This window comes from Silurus meridionalis, chromosome 1 (assembly GCF_014805685.1).
Source record: "Silurus meridionalis isolate SWU-2019-XX chromosome 1, ASM1480568v1, whole genome shotgun sequence".
NCBI classification, from domain to species: Eukaryota; Metazoa; Chordata; class Actinopteri; order Siluriformes; family Siluridae; genus Silurus; species Silurus meridionalis.
This window is the reverse complement of record NC_060884.1, coordinates 36,032,558-36,050,319: the sequence shown is the minus strand read 5'-3', so window position 1 is coordinate 36,050,319 and position 17,762 is coordinate 36,032,558. Positions and strand designations below refer to the sequence as shown.

At 40.7% G+C, this 17,762-nt stretch overlaps 2 protein-coding genes across 2 annotated transcripts; both read right to left on the bottom strand.

The window, feature by feature from the left end:
* Nucleotides 1–704: 704 nt before the first annotated feature.
* LOC124392212 lies at nucleotides 705–3,917 on the bottom strand. Its single transcript, XM_046859013.1, has 11 exons — nucleotides 3,716–3,917; nucleotides 3,236–3,444; nucleotides 3,034–3,137; nucleotides 2,755–2,873; nucleotides 2,397–2,573; nucleotides 2,065–2,270; nucleotides 1,873–1,973; nucleotides 1,577–1,695; nucleotides 1,335–1,460; nucleotides 1,040–1,233; nucleotides 705–912 (listed from the first exon to the last, which is right to left on the bottom strand). Exons 2-11 carry the CDS (start codon nucleotides 3,358–3,360, stop codon nucleotides 780–782), a joined length of 1,404 nt encoding a protein of 467 aa, XP_046714969.1. The 5' UTR covers nucleotides 3,361–3,444; nucleotides 3,716–3,917; the 3' UTR covers nucleotides 705–779.
* A 2,894-nt stretch (nucleotides 3,918–6,811) lies between these two features.
* Nucleotides 6,812–12,648, bottom strand: LOC124382920. Its single transcript, XM_046845264.1, has 16 exons — nucleotides 12,602–12,648; nucleotides 12,335–12,507; nucleotides 11,927–12,082; nucleotides 11,116–11,249; nucleotides 10,889–11,022; nucleotides 10,621–10,715; nucleotides 10,329–10,498; nucleotides 10,151–10,235; nucleotides 9,908–10,054; nucleotides 8,415–8,623; nucleotides 8,213–8,316; nucleotides 7,934–8,052; nucleotides 7,576–7,752; nucleotides 7,253–7,458; nucleotides 7,060–7,160; nucleotides 6,812–6,888 (listed from the first exon to the last, which is right to left on the bottom strand). The coding sequence occupies exons 3-16, from the start codon at nucleotides 11,984–11,986 to the stop codon at nucleotides 6,812–6,814; spliced, it is 1,818 nt and encodes a 605-aa protein (XP_046701220.1). The 5' UTR covers nucleotides 11,987–12,082; nucleotides 12,335–12,507; nucleotides 12,602–12,648.
* Between the last annotated feature and the right edge of the window lie 5,114 nt (nucleotides 12,649–17,762).

Below are 17,762 nucleotides of genomic sequence, written 5' to 3'. Positions count from 1 at the left end.
ATTGATTACCTCTGGATTTATTTCTGTGCAGAAGATGTTGATGCTAGTCAGGATTGTCTGAATGTCTGCATCTCCAAGAGGAACAAACATGGAGGAAGGACTTTGACACAGCAGCTCAGGTGGCAATCTATAAAACACAAACAACCTTTTAGAATGCATACACAGATATTTGCATGTATATATGGTATTTTACATGTGGGGTTTGAATCTATAAAGGGTTGGATGAATAAATAAAATAAATTTAATTTTGTTCAATGTTGAGGTTTGAGTGGTACCCGAGAGGGCTGAAGTCAGGATTCTGGATGTACAACTGTGTTGTATAATACTCCAAGACACTGGCTGAAATTCCTGGGTTGTTGAACAACTGAAGATTTTCAGAGTTCTTCAGGAACACACTTGACTAAAGACACAATAAAACACACATTATCACAGCACTACAAACTGTGTACATTGTGTGATGTAGTTAACAGAAATATGTTTGAATGACTAATATAGATAATTGCAGGTGTGTGTGTGTGTGTGTGTGTGTGTGTGTGTGTGTGTGTGTGTGTGTGTGTGTGTGTGTGCACTACCATGCTTCCTGATAGAAAGGATTGTAGATCACTGAGGGTGATGAAGGTGATGAAGAATCCAATGTTGTCTGCAAACCAGGCAGTGGAGTTCAGAAGAGGATCTGAAGAGTTATAGCAGCGGGGCTGGCATCTGCAAAATACACAATCACATGTTGAGACACCCATGTAGTGCACACACAAACAAAGGAAATGCTTGTACAGAGAGAACTAGAAAAAAGAAACAAGAAAAATGTAGTTATTCTTACTGCCACTTCTCAGATACACTTTTATAGAGCTGTACACATCAGCTGGGGAGAAATCAGCTGCAGAAAAATTAAAGTTGTCCCCCAGGATAGACACCCTGCTCACAAACACATACGTACAGGAGATTTCTTTACTATATGACGTCAGTTTTTTTTTGCCACCAGACATGTGGCAGTGTTTATGATGAAAACCCTGTTTAATGAAACATCCAATAAAGAACTCACAGTTTCCTGTATGACAGACAAGAGGCACCACTGAGCTGGGTGGAGCTGATGAGCTGAGATCTGAGGTAGGGCAGGTAGTGAACCAGTATAACATTAAACCACTGTTCTACATCAGCCTGAGTTGAGGCACTGAGAGCACGAGGCCACACACACTCCAATGTTTGGCTGGCCAGAACTGAGGACAAAACAGGCTCCTGTAGAGAGAAACAGTGATTACTCTATCAGCCATTCCTGACAGAATAAAGGCAAGTAATCTACATGGACAAAAATCTAGGTGAAATAAAAACTGGCCTACCATCTCCAGGTACTGATTGGTCCTACTGTACTTGTCAAGTAGTGTGCAGAGCTGGGAACCATTAACAACTGTGTTCGGTCTGTTCAGAAACTCACCAAGTTCTTCTGGAGAGATGGAGCTCAAGAGCTAGAAAACACAGAAGAAAGACAAAGCATTAACTACAGATAGTGATGTGCTTAACTCATTGGCTTTCCTATAGTGAGCGAAGCACTGAAGCAATTGGTGTTATAGAGCAAACACACCTCTGTCTGTCGGTCATCTGGGATAAGAGACAGGAAGTCTATTAGGTCAGGGAATCCAAAACTGAGGAACAACTGTTTCAGGAACATGTAAAAGCTTCCACCACCATAGCAACTCAGGCCTGCGAAGCAACAGAGGACACTGATGTAAAAGGTCTGTGGTGAATTCAGATTGAGCATCTAGGACACTCCTGACTTACCCTAACCCTAACATTATCAGCCTGAAATCACATCATCTTATCACTGCCTACCTAGTAGCCTGAAACAGCATATAAACACACACACACACACACACACACCTTGGCTGGACTGGTACTTGAGATAGTCTTGTATGTAATTGAAAACAGTGATGGACTGTGTTGCAGAGAGGTCACGGTACACATTATCAAGTCCTTTCACTCTGTAAATACAGCAAAAGTGGGAAACAAATTCAAATTCTAAAAGTAACAAAATAATCATTTGCTGTGTTTGTGTTATGAAAAGATGCTCACATCTCTCTGTAGGATTCACAGCCGATGGTCATGGGGATGATCGACAGGGTGTTTGAACCAATACCAGGAAGTAAGATGGAAAGGTAATTATGGAACCACAGGGCAAAGTCCTCTGGGCTGAAATGTTGGAAGTGAGGCACCAGATCTAAGAGTGTTATGTTCAGAATGGTGTCTGAAATTGCTGAAGGAATGCTAGTGAGGTTCATCTGCAATCACAAGGTATCATCCATCAATTAGTATGCACAGAATAATGTCTTTTTTGATAAAAAAAAAAAAAAAAAAAAAAAAAAGAAAAAATTGTGATCTGGTCTTTAGGCAACAGAGATGCTCACTTGTTTTGCAGTCTGGCTGAAGTTTGTGAAGAACATGCCAAGTTGATTGAGATCAAAAGATGCGATCATACTGCTAAACACCTCTCTAATCACTAAGTCATTTTCCAACACTCCTGTATCCGGCTGCAAGATGAACTGAGCCTTCTGCTCAATGGACAGTAAACCAAACACTGCAACCTGCAGGAAAAAAACATTCATATCACATTATGTTTACACCAGGTCTTCAAGTAAAACAAATGGACACTGCTGCAGCAGCTGTCTGTTCTCTTTGTCAAAACCCAGAAACCAACTGTTACTACTACAGTCAGCTGCAACTCCACAAGAAACATAAAGTTGGTGCAATTGGGATGTTACTCACACTAGAGAAATTTGCATTTAAAATCTTCAGCTCTGTCAAGGTGGCATAATTGAAGAAACTGCCAAGGTTCGTTAAAAGCCAGTCATTGCTGCCTGAAGTTGTGGAAACACAGCCAGGATCTAGATGGAACCAAGATCATTAGTTCAACTAATTACACCATTCTAAATTGGCCTGTTTAGTTTTATTCAGACAAAAGAAACACCCTTAATTCAAGCAGGTGAAAACAAATTCAAAAATGTCAGTTTTCTGTATTACAACAACTAAAAGGGGAGTACTTACCTGGTGAGCCATCTTTTGAGAGGAAAGGAAAGATGAATGAAGAAAAGACCAGCTGCTTCTGTTTCTCTGTCATGAGTGATTCTTGACTACTGAGAGCTTTCACACTATGTTTGGTGAGAACAGATTGGATATTCTCATCAATTATTTCCTCATGTCCTATATAACACATCTGAAGTTCAGAAATGTCATTGTCCATACTTACACAATTTGGTAGGTCTCACAGCTGAATTTTGTGAAACTGAGGCTGGATAGAAAGTCTGTGGATGCTGATGAAAACAATGGTCTGAGCCTCATCTGGAACCACTCGTTGATGAAAGTGGCATTCATCAACTGTGCTGCAGTGAAGTCCTTGATTATCACCTCCCAGATAGCATCAAGTATATGTGGGTCAGTCTGAATGCTCTTATCTGTCTACATGACAGAGTGAAAGATTACATACTTCAATGCATATTTCCACAAAACATTTTTTATACTACAGCACCTGTCAGGATTATGGCAAGTTTATTCATTCATTTCATTGACTGCAAATCCAATTTTTTTACCACCACTGGGTCCCAACTCCTATGTAATACTCCCTTAATCCTAGAATCGGTGTGGCAGAATGAGCCAAGCAACAGTGAGAACCTGGACTACTGGAGACTCAAACACAATTAAAACAGGGATTAGTTTAGCTCAAACCCACTGGTCTCGGTGCCCCAAAATTGTTCTGCCGATCCCGATGGTTGCAACCTGTTCTTCTGCCAGTGCACCCTCATGCTCCTCTCCCAACCACAAGCATATCCGACTGACCAAACAATGATTGGATATGTAATCCTCCACCAACAACAACACAACAGACATCTGAGAGTTCCAATGCGCTTGCTGCCCCAGCTATTCGCCATTTTGAAAGGAGGTCAGGTGCCGGTTCGCCCACCGCAGCGGCAAACAATAGATAGACTGTGTGTGTGTGTGTGTGTGTGTGTGTGTGTGTGTGTGTGTGTGTGTGTGTGTGTGTGTTTTCTAACTCACTCTTCTGGATTATTACAGGCACTGGCCACTGCAATCAAGAACATCATAGCCTGGTAAAAATGAAAAAAAGTCTTAACATTTTTTAATGAGTTTTATAGCCTGACATCCAAACAAGTCAGGAAATCAGATTTGGGGAACTGCTGCTATTACAGTCGAGGCATGAGACTTTAGTTTTTCAGTGTAACAAAGTGGGTGGGTTTAGGTACCTGTTCATGACTCCAGCTCTTGTTATTGATGAGTGAAACTTCCACAGAGCTCAGAGATGTCAGTAGAACAAGTGGAATATACATCACTAGTGCATCCGGAACATTTTGTATGACAGAGGTTTGGTCTACAGAGATTACCTGGAACAACGTGTTAGAGCGGACTTCAACAAAGCAACTGCATGTTACTGCACTTTTATAGGAGAAGGTAATAAATATATGTTTGTGTGTGTGTGTGTGTGTGTGTGTGTGTGTGTAAAACAAAGTGAATACCTTTTGGACAAATGTCTGTTGTAGAATAACTGGTGCTGATAAAATGTTATTGATGAACGTTACATTTTGTGATAAAGACATAATCTGAGAAGATGGGAGGATGGAGATGGTTGCAGAAGGAACACCACCAATAAGTGTTCCCAGTGACAAGACTGAGGAGGCACTGTTGATCTGTGAGAGTAAAACAATCATATCCTTAACTTTAAAAAAATTCTGATTCTGAATTTTAGAACTTGTGCAATAAGAAAGAAATTAAATTACAGACCTTTTGTTAACACGGTATAGTTAGTAAATGTATAAACATAAATAGAATTTTGACATGGTGATTTTGATCAAAATGGCAAGCTTTCACTTTCTGTAACATAGAGCAACATTCCTGACAAATGGGCAGTGTACGCTTACATTAAAGCCTGAACTAATGATGCTCTGGATGAGGGCATTCACTTGGCCCTGGTCCCAGCCACTGATGATACTGAGTGTTGACAGAGCACCGCTTATCACATTGGGAGGGGCGGAGTTTATCTGGCCCACAGTCAAGCCCACACACTGGCTACCCAACTTTTGGATGGCATCTGTTGTTATATTGGGGAACTTTGCTACCAGCACCGCTGTGACCTGAAAGGAGAAGAAGGTTAGAGGTGACTGGCACTACTACACTAGCTGATTAGTAAACAGGCAGAGACTTATTTATTGATCACCTCTGGATTAAATTCTGTGCAGAAGTTGTTGATCTTAGTGAGGATGGTCTGAATGTCTGCATCTCCAAGAAAAACAAACACGGAGGCAGGACTTTGACACAGCAGCTCAGGTGGCAATCTATAAAACACAAACAACCTTTTAGAATGCATACACAGATATTTGCATGTATATATGGTATTTTACATGTGGGTTTGAATCTATAAAGGGTTGGATGAATAAATAAAATAAATTTAATTTTGTTCAATGTTGAGGTTTGAGTGTTACCTGAGTGGGCTGAAGTCAGGATTCTGGATGTACAACTGTGTTGTATAATACTCCAAGACACTGGCTGAAATTCCTGGGTTGTTGAACAACTGAAGGTTTTCAGAGTTCTTCAGGAACACACTTGACTAAAGACACAATAAACACACATTATCACAGCACTACAAACTGTGTACATTGTGTGATGTAGTTAACAGAAATATGTTTGAATGACTAATATAGATAATTGCAGGTGTGTGTGTGTGTGTGTGTGTGTGTGTGTGTGTGTGTGTGTGTGTGTGTGTGTGTGTGCACTACCATGCTTCCTGATAGAAAGGATTGTAGATCACTGAGGGTGATGAAGGTGATGAAGAATCCAATGTTGTCTGCAAACCAGGCAGTGGAGTTCAGAAAAGGATCTGAGGAGTTATAGCAGCGGGGGCTGGCATCTGCAAAATACACAATCACATGTTGAGACACCCATGTAGTGCACACACAAACAAAGGAAATGCTTGTACAGAGAGAACTAGAAAAAAGAAACAAGAAAAATGTAGTTATTCTTACTGCCACTTCTCAGATACACTTTTATAGAGCTGTACACATCAGCTGGGGAGAAATCAGCTGCAGAAAATTAAAGTTGTCCCCAGGATGGACACCCTGCTCACAAACACACATATAGAGGAAATGTTTTACTAGGGATACTTGTTTTTGCCACCAGACATGTGGCAGTGTTTATGATGAAAACCCTGTTTAATGAAACATCCAATAAAGAACTCACAGTTTCCTGTATGACAGACAAGAGGCACCACTGAGCTGGGTGGAGCTGATGAGCTGAGATCTGAGGTAGGGCAGGTAGTGAACCAGTATAACATTAAACCACTGTTCTACATCAGCCTGAGTTGAGGCACTGAGAGCACGAGGCCACACACACTCCAATGTTTGGCTGGCCAGAACTGAGGACAAAACAGGCTCCTGTAGAGAGAAACAGTGATTACTCTATCAGCCATTCCTGACAGAATAAAGGCAAGTAATCTACATGGACAAAAATCTAGGTGAAATAAAAACTGGCCTACCATCTCCAGGTACTGATTGGTCCTACTGTACTTGTCAAGTAGTGTGCAGAGCTGGGAACCATTAACAACTGTGTTCGGTCTGTTCAGAAACTCACCAAGTTCTTCTGAGAGATGGAGCTCAAGAGCTAGAAAACACAGAAGAAAGACAAAGCATTAACTACAGATAGTGATGTGCTTAACTCATTGGCTTTCCTATAGTGAGCGAAGCACTGAAGCAATTGGTGTTATAGAGCAAACACACCTCTGTCTGTCGGTCATCTGGGATAAGAGACAGGAAGTCTATTAGGTCAGGAATCCAAAACTGAGGAACAACTGTTTCAGGAACATGTAAAAGCTTCCACCACCATAGCAACTCAGGCCTGCGAAGCAACAGAGGACACTGATGTAAAAGGTCTGTGGTGAATTCAGATTGAGCATCTAGGACACTCCTGACTTACCCTAACCCTAACATTATCAGCCTGAAATCACATCATCTTATCACTGCCTACCTAGTAGCCTGAAACAGCATATAAACACACAAACACACAAACCTTGGCTGGACTGGTACTTGAGATAGTCTTGTATGTAATTGAAAACAGTGATGGACTGTGTTGCAGAGAGGTCACGGTACACATTATCAAGTCCTTTCACTCTGTAAATACAGCAAAAGTGGGAAACAAATTCAAATTCTAAAAAGTAACAAAATAATCATTTGCTGTGTTTGTGTTATGAAAAGATGCTCACATCTCTCTGTAGGATTCACAGCCGATGGTCATGGGGATGATCGACAGGGTGTTTGAACCAATACCAGGAAGTAAGATGGAAAGGTAATTATGGAACCACAGGGCAAAGTCCTCTGGGCTGAAATGTTGGAAGTGAGGCACCAGATCTAAGAGTGTTATGTTCAGAATGGTGTCTGAAATTGCTGAAGGAATGCTAGTGAGGTTCATCTGCAATCACAAGGTATCATCCATCAATTAGTATGCACAGAATAATGTCTTTTTTGATAAAAAAAAAAAAAAAAAGAAAAAATTGTGATCTGGTCTTTAGGCAACAGAGATGCTCACTTGTTTTGCAGTCTGGCTGAAGTTTGTGAAGAACATGCCAAGTTGATTGAGATCAAAAGATGCGATCATACTGCTAAACACCTCTCTAATCACTAAGTCATTTTCCAACACTCCTGTATCCGGCTGCAAGATGAACTGAGCCTTCTGCTCAATGGACAGTAAACCAAACACTGCAACCTGCAGGAAAAAAACATTCATATCACATTATGTTTACACCAGGTCTTCAAGTAAAACAAATGGACACTGCTGCAGCAGCTGTCTGTTCTCTTTGTCAAAACCCAGAAACCAACTGTTACTACTACAGTCAGCTGCAACTCCACAAGAAACATAAAGTTGGTGCAATTGGGATGTTACTCACACTAGAGAAATTTGCATTTAAAATCTTCAGCTCTGTCAAGGTGGCATAATTGAAGAAACTGCCAAGGTTCGTTAAAAGCCAGTCATTGCTGCCTGAAGTTGTGGAAACACAGCCAGGATCTAGATGGAACCAAGATCATTAGTTCAACTAATTACACCATTCTAAATTGGCCTGTTTAGTTTTATTCAGACAAAAGAAACACCCTTAATTCAAGCAGGTGAAAACAAATTCAAAAATGTCAGTTTTCTGTATTACAACAACTAAAAGGGGAGTACTTACCTGGTGAGCCATCTTTTGAGAGGAAAGGAAAGATGAATGAAGAAAAGACCAGCTGCTTCTGTTTCTCTGTCATGAGTGATTCTTGACTACTGAGAGCTTTCACACTATGTTTGGTGAGAACAGATTGGATATTCTCATCAATTATTTCCTCATGTCCTATATAACACATCTGAAGTTCAGAAATGTCATTGTCCATACTTACACAATTTGGTAGGTCTCACAGCTGAATTTTGTGAAACTGAGGCTGGATAGAAAGTCTGTGGATGCTGATGAAAACAATGGTCTGAGCCTCATCTGGAACCACTCGTTGATGAAAGTGGCATTCATCAACTGTGCTGCAGTGAAGTCCTTGATTATCACCTCCCAGATAGCATCAAGTATATGTGGGTCAGTCTGAATGCTCTTATCTGTCTACATGACAGAGTGAAAGATTACATACTTCAATGCATATTTCCACAAAACATTTTTTATACTACAGCACCTGTCAGGATTATGGCAAGTTTATTCATTCATTTCATTGACTGCAAATCCAATTTTTTACCACCACTGGGTCCCAACTCCTATGTAATACTCCCTTAATCCTAGAATCGGGTGTGGCAGAATGAGCCAAGCAACAGTGAGAACCTGGACTACTGGAGACTCAAACACAATTAAAACAGGGATTAGTTTAGCTCAAACCCACTGGTCTCGGTGCCCCAAAATTGTTCTGCCGATCCCGATGGTTGCAACCTGTTCTTCTGCCAGTGCACCCTCATGCTCCTCTCCCAACCACAAGCATATCCGACTGACCAAACAATGATTGGATATGTAATCCTCCACCAACAACAACACAACAGACATCTGAGAGTTCCAATGCGCTTGCTGCCCCAGCTATTCGCCATTTTGAAAGGAGGTCAGGTGCCGGTTCGCCCACCGCAGCGGCAAACAAACTCCCCTGCCTTGGAGTTCCACTGGGGTTGTTGCCCAGCCTCAGTTTCCTGCTGAGAGCATTGCTCCACCTCTGTTTCTGCTAAAGAGGCTGCCCACCCTTTGTGCCCCTCTGAGAGTGCCAAACAGTCTTAGAGAGTGCCAGAGAGGGTGTCTCACCACTCCTGAGCTCCGCAAAGGAGCGTTTGCTCCAAAGTCCTGCATAGCGTCCCATAGAGAGCACTGTTCTGTTCCTAATTCTCACAAAGAGTGCCAGAGGAAGTGACATTTGCGACGCCCTCTAAATCACCTTCTCCGAAAGGTGCTGCTCTGCCCCCGAGTCCTGCAGATGTCGCCACTGGACCACTACTCCCTATTCCCTGCTCCCTATTCCATTGTCCCTATCGGTGTCCTAAATGTTTTGCACCTGTTCCTTGTTAGTCCCCAGTGTATTTAAGTTACCCCTTCAGCTTTTGTTCTTGTTGGTTTATTAACATGTCGTTTCAGGTTGTGCCATGTCGTGAGGTCCGCATGCTGTTATGTTCCTGTGCCCTGATGCTTTTGTTTTGCTGTTATGTACCGGTTTTCTATTTCAAGTCCAATGTTGTTTCTTGAGCCATATGTGACTTTACATTCCAAAGTTTTCTGTTCTTGGTTTAATGACTTAAGTTAATAACAAACTGTGAACTTGTCAATTCCGACTGTGTCCCTGCATGTGAGTTCTAACACCTCCCTGAGCGACTTGGATTCGAGACCCAGGGGTGACAAGCAACAATCAAATTTGCATACCATGCTTGAAAACCTTTGCAATGCGTCACCCAAAGAGCCAGCAAAAGTTTGGAAGAACAACTTCCAAGCATCTTTAGAGTATTTCAGGCTGCTTGGCAGTTTGCATGTGAGCAGAGTGAACAGATCCTCAGATGACAATACAGCAACCTTAAAAGGCAACAAACAAAGGTTTCTGTGGTCAACTCATTTTCTGCATAACATTAGTAAAGCTGGAAACAGATATTTTATTCACGAAATACTTACCGGTGAACAGGCATAGTCAGAAATGCTAAAGTTACATAGTACTGTAGAGACATTTCCGGATGCAAATTCACTATCAAGTCGGTCACTATGTAGAAAAACAAGAAGAATGTTTTTATTTTTTTCAAAACATTTTTTTCTGTAAAGTTGAGTCCTTTTTCATTTCATAAATAAAACTCACCTGTTTACACCATAACAAGGGTTGCGGTTGATGATGCTAAGATTCAGTGTGTCCAGATCAGTTTGGTTCTGTTGTGACACCCAGGACTGAACTGCTGAGGAGTACTCAAACAGTTTCAGATCAGCAATGTTTATACCCATTAGACCTCTCACTGTGCTCACATTCAGGGTCTGGCAAACAAAAAAGTACTTGTTATCTATTTTATCTTCAGTTTTCAATATTTTAATATATTTAATTCAAACATTCAATATTTCAGCAACAAATTCCCTGGTTAATATTTTCTTCTTTATACCTTGAAAACAGCAGGGTTCAGACTAATGAATACAGTGATGTCCATGTTAATGTCCTGAGTGGATAAAAATTCGATATCCTCCACTGGAGCACCACCTACAAACACACAAACACACCACACACACACACACACACACACACACACACACACACACACACACACACCTCAACATGTTCATATGTACAATTAACTTAAATTCAGACACAATTCAGACTTTTTAAAAACATGTATTTTTTAGTCTTCCTGTATGCATGAATGTTTGTTTTACCCAGGTAAGGTATCATGAGCTGGTAGTATATTGTGGCACTTCTGTGAAAGTTGCTAAATGAATACTTGACAATGATGTACAGAGTAGATTTCTGTTCAAAGGAACATGAGGACAGATCTGGAGACAGGACCATCCTGCAAAGAGAAAAAAATTTATATTAAAATTCAGATCATTCTTCATCTCTTTATTTTGTTTGTCCATGTTTGTGTATGTGAGCAGGGACTTACATTAAGCTCTCAGGAGTGATATTTTCCAGTATACTGATGTCTAATGTACAGATGTAGGAACCAATGACATTTATTTCAGCACTTCCCAGAGAGTGATCACCCATGCTCAGATACCTCATAATTACTGCTTTTCCCTTAAAAAAATAATACACAAGCGTTTTTGTAGCAAGCACAACAGTATCTGAGAAATACAAAATGTCAGCCAGTATGCTTGCAGTATAAACTTTCTTCGGCTTCTCCGTTAGGGGTCGCCACAGCGGATTATCCGTATTCATGATCCGCATGTTTGATTTGGCACGTTTTACGCTGAATGCCCTTCCTATTGCAACCCTCCCCATTTATCCGGCTTGGGACCGCACTAAGAGTGCACTGGCTTGTGCAACCCATTACTGGGGTTGGTTCCCTGACCGTATAACTAGTTAAAATCATTTATGAAATAATTCAGTATTAAACTAACACTAGACCAAGCTCTGCCTGCTTTCTAAAAATACCTTCATATACATTTCCACCTCTATTGTCAGTGATAACATTTTCATCATCATGGTTGTGTACATCAATTGTAAGAAATAAAACATTTTGCATTTTTTAAATTCTAGTCTCTAAAGGGGATTGAACATGCTCTTTGACTTTTATCTGCAAAAGTGTTTTATCTGCAACTCTGTCATTATATCTAATCAATGAAGGATCACAGATACTTTCTCTCACCCTCACTAAATCATCCCAGATGAGCTCTCTCTCTCATTCTTTCTTTCTTTCTCTCTCTCTCTCTCTCTCTCTCTTTCTCACATATGCACAAACAACCTTTTATTACCTTTTCTGGTTCCCAGTATCCATCATTTGAATCCATCAAAGAGGACAGTGTGTCAATCATAGTAATGTTCCACTTGCTAATGTCATCAATTGTGGCCAAACGAGAAGTTGAACCCAGTAGTTGCAGCACATGATCACCAAGGCCTGATGGGAAAATCTACGATACACACACGAAATCAACAATTTATAATCAAATCAAAACAAATCTTGTGTGGGCAAATTTAGCATACACACAAAGACAGACTTCTAATTAACAACCCAAAAACAAACCCTATTTGACAGTGGGACACCATGCAAAAATCATATTTATACACAAACTGGAAATATTTTCAGAATTCTATGACTAAAAAGCTGAGACAACCTTTTCTTTCCTGTTGTGTTATACAGTCCAGTATTTAGTGTCTCTGACCTGGTTTAACTTGTTAAGAATGACCGTCTGGAGGCTGGTGTCCACCACTCTCTCAGTGATAGCTGCCAGGTTTTCCTGCAAGACGGTGATGTCCAGATACAGATCAAACTGGATGGCATTAAAACCGAAAGGAAAAGCTGCATCTGCAATTGTTGTTGCTGTAATGTTGCTCACTGTAAGACACACAACAAAGGAATTCAGTGAAGTACACAATCTCAATATGTGTCGCTGTACCTCGATGTGTTTTGCCTTGTAGTATACCGTTACCTGTAGTACTTTCTGAGTTGCATTCTGTGAAGAATGTCCTAAGCTTTATCAGTGGGATCTTCTGCTCCTCAGGACTGAAAATAACTTCCTCTTGACATTCTTCAACAATGCACAAACAGGGACAAAATTTAATCAGTCCAGAAAGTTTAAAGTTGGGTTTATAAATCACAAACACAATGGTGAAACGGTTTACATACAAAGCCAATTGTGTCACAGAGGCCTGATTTGAAATAGACAACCAGGATGCCAAGTTGTTCCACGGTCTGCTCATTCCATGTTGAGGATTACTGATTCATAATAAAAATGTCAGAGGTCAAAAAAATATCAAATGCAATCTATAGACACACACCATTTCCATTTGTTTTATGTCCTTTTAAAACCAATGATGAAATCATTTTCTACAACATAGATGAAAGATGTGCACAAATGCACTTGAAGCTATGACTCACCCATAAGCAGTGTTTCCACTGAGGAGCAGTGACTGTACAGCGGTGACCTGAGAATCAGAAAGATCTCCACAGTTCTTCAGTTTCTCCAAAATGAAAGGGTCAGAGTTCTGGATGTAGGAGGAGTCCAGTGTGCAGGCCATATTTCCCAGAACCTCCACCTGATCCCTGGTCAGACTCACACCAGATATACCCTACAACATCACAACCCATGAAGAAAAGTCACACAGAATCTATAAGAATGAGGAGGGTCTTGTGTGGATTCCACTGTTTAGTGTCTATTGTTTAAGCCTGAACATGTTCCTATTTTCACTTGTTTTCAACAATGGAATTGCATAAGAGACAATTGATTATAATTTGATGGCTGATTTGCAGATTTAAGAGCTAATATTGAATGTGTTGGTCTATGAATATTTTACTGTGTGTGTATTACCAGGCAGTCCTTTGCATTGTTGAACAGTATGGTTGTTTTGTCAAGGACAGGAGAAAGAACTGAGAAATCTGCTCTGCCAAGGGCACGGAAATATGATTGGCAGTTCACATTCTGTATTGTCTCGTAGCTACAACACACACACACACACACACACACACACACACACACACACACAGCCAGCATATGACCTTTTTCTTGATATCATATACTTGAATACAGTATTTTCTGTATGTGAATATGTTCCACACCTGTAGTACAGAAGCATATCAGAGGGGACATCCATAAAGCTTTCGACTAGATCTTCTTGCACATAGTTGTACATGCAGGTCAGCTGAAACACAGAATGTGTTGTGTGATTGTGTGTTTTCTCATTTACTAGTAAAGGTTTGGTCTACTTGCTGTCTCTGATTTATTCTGTGTGCAGAATGTGATTAAATATCAGAGTGTATGTACCTGAGCCTCTGTCAGGACGACCTTGTCTCTGCCTGCACGTGGTCTACAGGCTTTTACTAGATCTTTGGCTTTCTTCTGTGGGAGAGTCTGAGTTGAGCTACAGAGAATCCCTGCAGTACTGATGCTGACAGACTGCAGAGAAACACACCACAGTCACAAATAGACATACACAGTGATGGGTGTATTCACAGAACAGATCTTTACATTAGCTATATTAGATAGACTGTGTGTGTGTGTGTGTGTGTGTGTGTGTGTGTGTGTGTGTGTGTGTGTTTTCCTAACTCACTCTTCTGGATTATTACAGGCACTGGCCACTGCAATCAAGAACATCATAGCCTGGTAAAATGAAAAAGTCTTAACATTTTTGATGAGTTTTATAGCCTGACATCCAAACAAGTCAGGAAATCAGATTTGGGGAACTGCTGCTATTACAGTCGAGGCATGAGACTTTAGTTTTTCAGTGTAACAAAGTGGGTGGGTTTAGGTACCTGTTCATGACTCCAGCTCTTGTTATTGATGAGTGAAACTTCCACAGAGCTCAGAGATGTCAGTAGAACAAGTGGAATATACATCACTAGTGCATCCGGAACATTTTGTATGACAGAGGTTTGGTCTACAGAGATTACCTGGAACAACGTGTTAGAGCGGACTTCAACAAAGCAACTGCATGTTACTGCACTTTTATAGGAGAAGGTAATAAATATATGTTTGTGTGTGTGTGTGTGTGTGTGTGTGTGTGTGTGTGTGTAAAACAAAGTGAATACCTTTTGGACAAATGTCTGTTGTAGAATAACTGGGGCTGATAGAATATTAGCAATGAATGTTGGATTCTGAGATAAAGACAGAAGCTCAGAAGATGGGATGATGGATATGGCTGTAGAAGGAACACCACCAATAAGTGTTCCCAATGATACCAGAGAGGAGGCACTGTTGATCTGTGAGAGTAAAACAATCATATCCTTAACTTTAAAAAAATTCTGATTCTGAATTTTAGAACTTGTGCAATAAGAAAGAAATTAAATTACAGACCTTTTGTTAACACGGTATAGTTAGTAAATGTATAAACATAAATAGAATTTTGACATGGTGATTTTGATCAAAAATGGCAAGCTTTCACTTTCTGTAACATAGAGCAACATTCCTGACAAATGGGCAGTGTACGCTACATTAAAGCCTGAACTAATGATGCTCTGGATGAGGGCATTCACTTGGCCCTGGTCCCAGCCACTGATGATACTGAGTGTTGACAGAGCACCGCTTATCACATTGGGAGGGGCGGAGTTTATCTGGCCCACAGTCAAGCCCACACACTGGCTTCCCAATGTTTGGATGGTGGCTGCAGATATATCAGGAACTTTGCTACCAGCACCGCTGTGACCTGAAAGGAGAAGAAGGTTAGAGGTGACTGGCACTACTACACAAGAAGTGATTAGTGAACACACAAGTCTTATTGATTGATTACCTCTGGATTTATTTCTGTGCAGAAGATGTTGATGCTAGTCAGGATTGTCTGAATGTCTGCATCTCCAAGAAAAACAAACACGGAGGCAGGACTTTGACACAGCAGCTCAGCAGGCAATCTATAAAAACACAAACAACCTTTTAGAATGCATACACAGATATTTGCATGTATATATGGTATTTTACATGTGGGGTTTGAATCTATAAAGGGTTGGATGAATAAATAAAATAAATTTAATTTTGTTCAATGTTGAGGTTTGAGTGGTACCGAGAGGGCTGAAGTCAGGATTCTGGATGTACAACTGTGTTGTATAATACTCCAAGACACTGGCTGAAATTCCTGGGTTGTTGAACAACTGAAGGTTTTCAGAGTTCTCCAGGAACACACTTGACTAAAGACACAATAAAACACACATTATCACAGCACTACAAACTGTGTACATTGTGTGATGTAGTTAACAGAAATATGTTTGAATGACTAATATAGATAATTGCAGGTGTGTGTGTGTGTGTGTGTGTGTGTGTGTGTGTGTGTGTGTGTGTGTGTGTGCACTACCATGCTTCCTGATAGAAAGGATTGTAGATCACTGAGGGTGATGAAGGTGATGAAGAATCCAATGTTGTCTGCAAACCAGGCAGTGGAGTTCAGAAAAGGATCTGAGGAGTTATAGCAGCGGGGGCTGGCATCTGCAAAATACACAATCACATGTTGAGACACCCATGTAGTGCACACACAAACAAAGGAAATGCTTGTACAGAGAGAACTAGAAAAAAGAAACAAGAAAAATGTAGTTATTCTTACTGCCACTTCTCAGATACACTTTTATAGAGCTGTACACATCAGCTGGGGAGAAATCAGCTGCAGAAAAATTAAAGTTGTCCCCCAGGATAGACACCCTGCTCACAAACACATACGTACAGGAGATTTCTTTACTATATGACGTCAGTTTTTTGCCACCAGACATGTGGCAGTGTTTATGATGAAAACCCTGTTTAATGAAACATCCAATAAAGAACTCACAGTTTCCTGTATGACAGACAAGAGGCACCACTGAGCTGGGTGGAGCTGATGAGCTGAGATCTGAGGTAGGGCAGGTAGTGAACCAGTATAACATTAAACCACTGTTCTACATCAGCCTGAGTTGAGGCACTGAGAGCACGAGGCCACACACACTCCAATGTTTGGCTGGCCAGAACTGAGGACAAAACAGGCTCCTGTAGAGAGAAACAGTGATTACTCTATCAGCCATTCCTGACAGAATAAAGGCAAGTAATCTACATGGACAAAAATCTAGGTGAAATAAAAACTGGCCTACCATCTCCAGGTACTGATTGGTCCTACTGTACTTGTCAAGTAGTGTGCAGAGCTGGGAACCATTAACAACTGTGTTCGGTCTGTTCAGAAACTCACCAAGTTCTTCTGGAGATGGAGCTCAAGAGCTAGAAAACACAGAAGAAAGACAAAGCATTAACTACAGATAGTGATGTGCTTAACTCATTGGCTTTCCTATAGTGAGCGAAGCACTGAAGCAATTGGTGTTATAGAGCAAACACACCTCTGTCTGTCGGTCATCTGGGATAAGAGACAGGAAGTCTATTAGGTCAGGGAATCCAAAACTGAGGAACAACTGTTTCAGGAACATGTAAAAGCTTCCACCACCATAGCAACTCAGGCCTGCGAAGCAACAGAGGACACTGATGTAAAAGGTCTGTGGTGAATTCAGATTGAGCATCTAGGACACTCCTGACTTACCCTAACCCTAACATTATCAGCCTGAAATCACATCATCTTATCACTGCCTACCTAGTAGCCTGAAACAGCATATAAACACACAAACACACAAACCTTGGCTGGACTGGTACTTGAGATAGTCTTGTATGTAATTGAAAACAGTGATGGACTGTGTTGCAGAGAGGTCACGGTACACATTATCAAGTCCTTTCACTCTGTAAATACAGCAAAAGTGGGAAACAAATTCAAATTCTAAAAAGTAACAAAATAATCATTTGCTGTGTTTGTGTTATGAAAAGATGCTCACATCTCTGTAGGATTCACAGCCGATGGTCATGGGGATGATCGACAGGGTGTTTGAACCAATACCAGGAAGTAAGATGGAAAGGTAATTATGGAACCACAGGGCAAAGTCCTCTGGGCTGAAATGTTGGAAGTGAGGCACCAGATCTAAGAGTGTTATGTTCAGAATGGTGTCTGAAATTGCTGAAGGAATGCTAGTGAGGTTCATCTGCAATCACAAGGTATCATCCATCAATTAGTATGCACAGAATAATGTCTTTTTGATAAAAAAAAAAAAAAAAAAGAAAAAATTGTGATCTGGTCTTTAGGCAACAGAGATGCTCACTTGTTTTG